Source organism: Chrysochloris asiatica, unplaced genomic scaffold (assembly GCF_000296735.1).
Source record: "Chrysochloris asiatica unplaced genomic scaffold, ChrAsi1.0 scaffold00010, whole genome shotgun sequence".
Taxonomy (NCBI): domain Eukaryota; kingdom Metazoa; phylum Chordata; class Mammalia; order Afrosoricida; family Chrysochloridae; genus Chrysochloris; species Chrysochloris asiatica.
The window spans coordinates 15,312,820-15,319,355 of record NW_006408528.1 but is presented as its reverse complement, the minus strand read 5'-3'; the positions used below and the strand labels follow the sequence as shown (position 1 = coordinate 15,319,355).

Here is a 6,536-nt window from a genome sequence, read left to right as displayed (position 1 = left end):
GAGCCCTCACATTTGTCCCTATTTTTTCATTGATGGTCTTTGTAATTCTGGGATTCACATTTTGGTCTTTAATCCATGCTGAGTTGTTTTTTGTACAGGGGGTGAGGTAAAGGTTTTGTTTCAATCTTTTGCATATTGCTTTCAAGTTCTGCCAGCACCATCTGTTAAAGAAACTATCTCTTGCTCATGCAAATATACATGCAATATACTTATGCACTTTGTTGAAAATTAGTTGACTGTATGTGGATAGGTTAATTTCTGGATTCTTGATTCTGTCCCATTGATCAATATATCTTGCATTGTACCAGTACCAGGCTGTTTTGACCATTGTATCCATGTACTAAATTTTGAAATGGGGAGTGAGAGGTTTCCAACCTTGTTCATCTTAAGCAGCAGTGCTTTGCTTATCCTGGGTCTCTTTCCTTTCCATATGAAGTTTGTAGTGGTATTTAAAATATCCATGTATTTTAAATACAAAGAGTTTTTTCCATTTCTTTGAAGAATGTCATTGGAATCTTGGATTGGGATTGCATTATATGTGTAAATTATTGTGGACAGAATTGACATTTTCCCAGTGCTAAGTCTTCCTATCCAGGAGCATGGTATATTCTTCCACTTTTGTAAGTCTTTTCTGGTTTCTTGTGGTAGTGTTTTTTAGTTTTCTTTGTATAGGTCCTTTGTTTCTCTGGTTATATTTATTCCTGAATATTTCATCCTTTGGGCGGCTATTGTAAATGGTATTGCTTTCCTAATGTCCTTTTCAGCACTGTCATTGTTAACTGTAGAGGAATCCAACTGATTTTTGTATGTTGATCTTATACGCTGACACTTTGCTGAATCTTCCAATGAGGTTAATGCTTTCTTACTGAGTCTTTGGGGTTTTCTGTGTATAGGATCATATCGTCTGCCAATAGAGTTTTATTTCCTCTTGGCCAATTTGTATGCCTTTAATTTCCCTATCTTGCCATATAGCTCTAGCTAAGACTTCCAGCACAATAATGAATAGGAGAAAGTGCATCCTTGCCTGGTTCCTGTTCACAGAGGGAAGGCTTTCAGTTTCTCTCCGTTGAGAGTAATGTAGGCTGTTGGTTTTGTATATATGCTTTTAATTATGTTGAGGAATTTCCCTTCAATTCCTGCTTTGTTGAATGTGTTTATCAGGACTGGATGCTGGATTTTGTCAAATGCCTTTTCTGCATCAATCAATATGATCATGTGGTTGTTTTCCTTTTTCTCATTTATATGCTAGATTACATTGATTGTTTTTCTAATGTTGAACCATCCTTGCATCCCTTTTTGAAACCCACATGGTCATGATGTATTATTTTTTTGATGTGCTCCAGGATTCTGTTGGCTAGGATTTTGTTGAGAATTTTTGCGTCTGTGTTTATGAGGAATATTGGTCTGTAATTTTCTTTCTTAGTGATGTCCTTCTCTGGTTTTAGTATGAGGGTTATGCTTGCTTCTTAAAACGTATTAGTTTTCTGCCCTCTTCAATATTCTGGAATAATTTGAGTAGAATTTGTTACAGCTCTTCCCTGAATGTTTGTAGATAGAACTCACCAGGGAAGCCATCCTGGCCTGGATTTCTTTTGGTTGGGAGTTTTTTGATGATCTGATCAATTTCTTCTTTTGTTATGGGTCTGTTTAGTTTTCTACTTCACTCTATGTAAGTTTAGGTAGATCTTGTTTTTCTAAAAATGTATACACCTTTTCTAAGTTTTCAAATTTGTTGGGAGTACAACTCTTCATAGTATTCTGTTAGTATCCTTTTGATTTCCTTTGGTTCCGTTGTGACATCACCTATGTGGTTTCTAATGCGTGTTATTTGTGTCTTCTCTTTTCTTTTGTTAGGTTTGCCAGTGGTTTGTCAATTTTATTAATCCTTTCAAAGAACCAGCTTCTTGTCCTGTTGATTCTCTCTATAGTTTTTCTGTTTTCTATCTCATTTATTTCTGCTCTCATCTTTATTATTTTTTTTCCTTTGGTGACTGTAGGTTCCCTGGGTTGGTCTGTTTCTAATTGTTGTAGATGCTGTGTTAATGTGTTAATTTTGGTTCTTTCTTCTTTTTGGATTTGCGCACTTCCTGCAATAAATGGTCCTCTAAGCACCACTTTCACCATGTCCCAAAGATTTTGCTCTGTTGTGTTGATTCCATTTTTCCATGGACTTTATGAAGTCCCTTTGTATGTGAATAGCTTTGCTTAAAATCTGTTAACACTATTGGGAGAAGGGGGAAATGTCTTCAAGCAACACATGTTAATTCCTAAAGCTGAAAAGGTATGTTGTTGTTAAGTGCCATCGAGTTAGTTTAACCCATAGTGGCCCTGTGTAGGGTTTCTGAGGAGCAGCTAGTGAGTTTGAACCGCCAACTTCATAGTTCAAATGGCTTTACAGTCTGGCGCATTAACCCACAGCGCCACACAAGAGCAAAATGTAGACTACTCTTTAGGTCAACTACTGTATATGGGTTGGAGTCCTGGTGTGGTGCTGTAGGATAAACACTGGACTGCAAGGTCGGCAGTTCAAACTCACCAGCCACTCCTTGGAAACCCTTATACAGGGTCGCTATGAGTCGAAACTGACTGGTGGCACTTGACAAGCAGCACTTTATAAGGTTTTTATCCTAAATATATGTTGATTAATGAACTATACAATCATGTGTTGGTTTAGGACAGCCAAGAGAAAAATGGATGAACAGAGTTTCTTTGGTGGATTGCTTCACGTGTGCTATGCTCCAGAATTCGAGACAATTGAAGAAACTAGAAAAAAGTTACAAGAGAGAAGGGCTTATATAGCAAGAACTACTAAAAAGAAAGGTATGGAAAGCCCATTACTAAACACTTGCTGTATGTCAGGAACGATGCTAGGTATACCTCCTTGGAGTTTGCAGTCTGGTGGGAAGAGAGGCAAGTAACTGAGCACAATGCTAGACAATTTTGACCCATGGAGTTCCGCACGGCCTGGGTCATAAACTGGGCTGGAAAGGAGAACTGTTGGTTCACAGAAGGCTTTCTATAGGGTACATGAGGTGAATGGGTTTTCAACGATAGTAGACATTAATTAGCTAGGAGTAAACAGGAAGAGATGGGAAGGTGAACATGCTTAAATACCTAGAGGAATAAAGGAGGGTTTTTCATTTAAGGAACTGTGTACAGGATGACCAAAGCACAGAGGCTGCAGTGAAAGCTCAGACTGAAAAGTGGGCAGGAAGGGAATCATTGAGGGGCCTTGTCTGGTCTGAAGAACTAAGGCTTTGACCTGACCTGAAGGCAGTGAGAAGTAATTATATTCTGCCAGACTAGTTACTAACTGTTAATCACCATGAACAAGTTCCGCTTTTGACCAGCAAGTAGCCAGATGCCTCACTGCCCAAACAAATTTCCCCTAACACAAATTCTAGTACCTGGCACGTAGATTGTAGGAGTCGAGCAGTCAGAATTAGACTTAAGATAGTATGTGTGGTTTGAAATCAGTCCTAGGAGAGGCTTCAATAACCAGATTGCTGTGCTATCATTGAAAGACAGGTTTAGTGTTTTTACATCTATTCAGCATGGTGAGGTTATGGATGATTGGTGTAGGGGCATGCAGTAATAGTGAAAAGAGAAGGAAGAAGGCATGGGAAGTCCCTTGGAAAACTTACCTGGATATCTGACCAGAGAGCTGCAGAGTCTCCCCGGTCATTTTCAGACAATGGGATGTGGAGATAACCAGCATTCAGAAGACTTGTATGATTAGTGGCTCAAAATGAAACGTGTAAATTATTCACTGGAAAACTGTGGTTGGCCTGTATCATTAGAGGTAATATAGGGATGAAGTACGAAGTAGGGATTAAAACCCAAATCTTGATTTTCTATCTAGAACTTAATCTTGAACTGCTTTATTCCTCTCAGAGTTGGTGATGGAAGTCTAGCATTGACTTAATTCTGTGTTCCCTTTCCTCTTCCTACCTTTCTTGCCCTGTCCCTGATCTCATTATGGGTCTCGGCATTGCTCCAGCTTTGTGCTTTGAGTGGTAGCATGAAATAGTGTTTATAATTTAATTATGTTTTGTTTGGCCTGGAACACTTAATTAAGCTCTCATCCACAGCATTCTAGACATTACATAGTGTATTTGCATACATAATTTCACTTTTTAAAAACCTTTGTGAACATTTTAAAACAGAAAAGTAGATTGGATAATGTACCTCCCAAATATTAATAACATCAACAATTACCACACCTTCATCATGCCTCTGGTGGTGCAGTCTACATGTGGGAAGACTTTGAAGTGGCAAGAAGATGGAATGGGTGGGAAGGGGAAAGTAGGACATATGGGACAAGTGAAAATAGTAATGACTATTGGGGGTGGAACGTGGATAGGTAGGGAACAAGGAGAGGATTAAACTTGACACTGTATACATGAATATATTGCCTGCTCAGGAAATAGGATTTGTTAAATAAGATTATTTTAGATGATGAATGTTTGTTTTAAAAATTAATTTTCTGAATGATGAAGATAATAAGTGAAACATTTCTGTTTCCCTTCCTCCTACCTTTTGAATGATAACAGACCATTTTATGACAAAGAAGAAATTGGTTACAAAACCTAAAGACACAAAAGATTCTAGGCAGGATTTTCACTCAGAGGCATCTGGATTTTGTGCAGCTGCTTTGAATCCTTCTGCTGGAAACTCAAACCCTTATCATTGTGAATTGCCCACATGTTACTTCTCACACTGGACGTTTTCATCAGGGGAGCATGTGGACACAACATCAGACCCCTCTCAGGATGGTAGAAAGTGTGACCAAATGGTGGAGCATTATAACTGCAGTAGCTCATTGCCAAAAATACACAGGGAAACTTTAAAAAGTCCAGTGGTCTTCCCGGGTGCACTGAAGGTCAGTACTCCTACAGAAGCAATTGACAGATTTATGCCTCGGACAACACAACTGCAGCAACGGAAAAGGAGGAGAGAAGACGATTGTAGACGTGGAACATTTCTCCAAGCAAGCACAAGTAGTAATGAGGTTATGATTGGACCTCAATTACCAGACATACCGAAAGTAGATATGCACGATGACTCGTTGAATACAACGGCAAACTTAATTAGGAATAAACTTAAAGAGGTAAGGTCATTTCTTAAAACTTGTCTTGAGATATGATTTGGTTTTAAGACTGAAAAGTAACTAAGTGAAGAATCAAATCATTTGTGGGAAATGTAGTGGAAAAAATAATTCTTTTTCACATTTTAGTTTTTTGATGTGTTTTTCTATAATTCTCTGTTGAATTAGCTGAATTTAACTAACCAGTTCATTTGTTTTGATACCATTAATCTTTGCTTTAAACAAAACCCCAATATATTTGATCCTTTTTTAGACAGAAAATACTTGAGGCAGTTGTTGTTGTTGCTGTTAGGTGCCATCGAGTCGGTGCCGACTCATAGCGACCTTATGCACAGCAGAAAACACTGCCCGATCCTGGGCCAGCCTCACTACTGGTGCCACGCTTGAGTCCATCGATGCTGCCATTTGGCCAGTCCATCTCATTGGGGGTCTTCTTGTCCTCCGTTGTCCCTGAACCTTACCAAACATGTTGTTGTGAAGTGCCGTTGAGTCGATTGCGACCCTATATAGAGTTTCCAAGGAGCAGCTAGTGAGCTTGTACTGCCAACCTTGCAGTTCAAACGGCTTTGCAGTCTGGCACATTAACCCACAGTGCCATACCAGGACTCCAACTATACATGTAGTTTCCACCAATTAAATTAATCTCTGAAGGTGGAGCATAAGCCCCACTATCTGTAAAGTACCCGTTATGGTACTGAGATGAACCACTGTATCTAAGGAAAGTTATTTCGATTCTATCCTAGATTGAGAGTGCATGAAAGCACGGATTTTATTACTGTGAGAAAGACAGCCATAGAAAGAGGGATTTTTTTTAAGACTAGGCTTTTAAAAAGGTCTGCATTTCACCTTCTTAAAAGATTAGAACTAGATTGTTCCTAATTATTGTATCTATTATAGATTATAGATTAATGTATCTAATGTTATTATAAGTGCTGTCAAGTGGCACATAACTACAATCTAAATGCTGTCTGTGATAGGATAATATGCATGTGCCTATAGGGAAGCCCACTTAACACCAATATTATTCAAATTTATGCACCAACCACCAAAGCCAGTGAGAATGAAATAGAAGAATTCTACGAACTTCTTCAATCTGAAATTGATCAAACATGCAATCAAGATGTATTGATCATTACTGGTGATTGGAATGCAAGGATGGGAGCAAAGAGGAGGGATCAGTAGTTGGAAAATATGGCCTTGGTGATAGAAATGGAGAACACATGATAGAATTCTTCAAAATCAATGATTTGTGCATTTCAGATAACCTTCTTTCGACAGCATAAGAGGCGACTATACACATGGACCTCACCAGATGGAGTACATAGAAATCAAATTGACTACATCTGCGAAAAGAGACGATGGAAAAGCTCCATATATCATCAGTCAAAACAAGACCAGGAGCAGACTGTGGAACAGACCATCAATTACT

At 38.7% G+C, this 6,536-nt stretch overlaps 1 protein-coding gene across 1 annotated transcript in view; it reads left to right on the top strand.

Annotated features, from left to right (window-relative positions):
* Positions 1–6,536, top strand: part of RBM48 (RNA binding motif protein 48) — a 15,944-nt gene that overhangs the window by 5,623 nt on the left and 3,785 nt on the right. The window contains exons 3-4 of the mRNA XM_006834298.1: positions 2,675–2,820; positions 4,554–5,110. Coding sequence (XP_006834361.1) covers positions 2,675–2,820; positions 4,554–5,110 — 703 coding nt within the window. The remainder of the gene's footprint in view (positions 1–2,674; positions 2,821–4,553; positions 5,111–6,536) is intronic.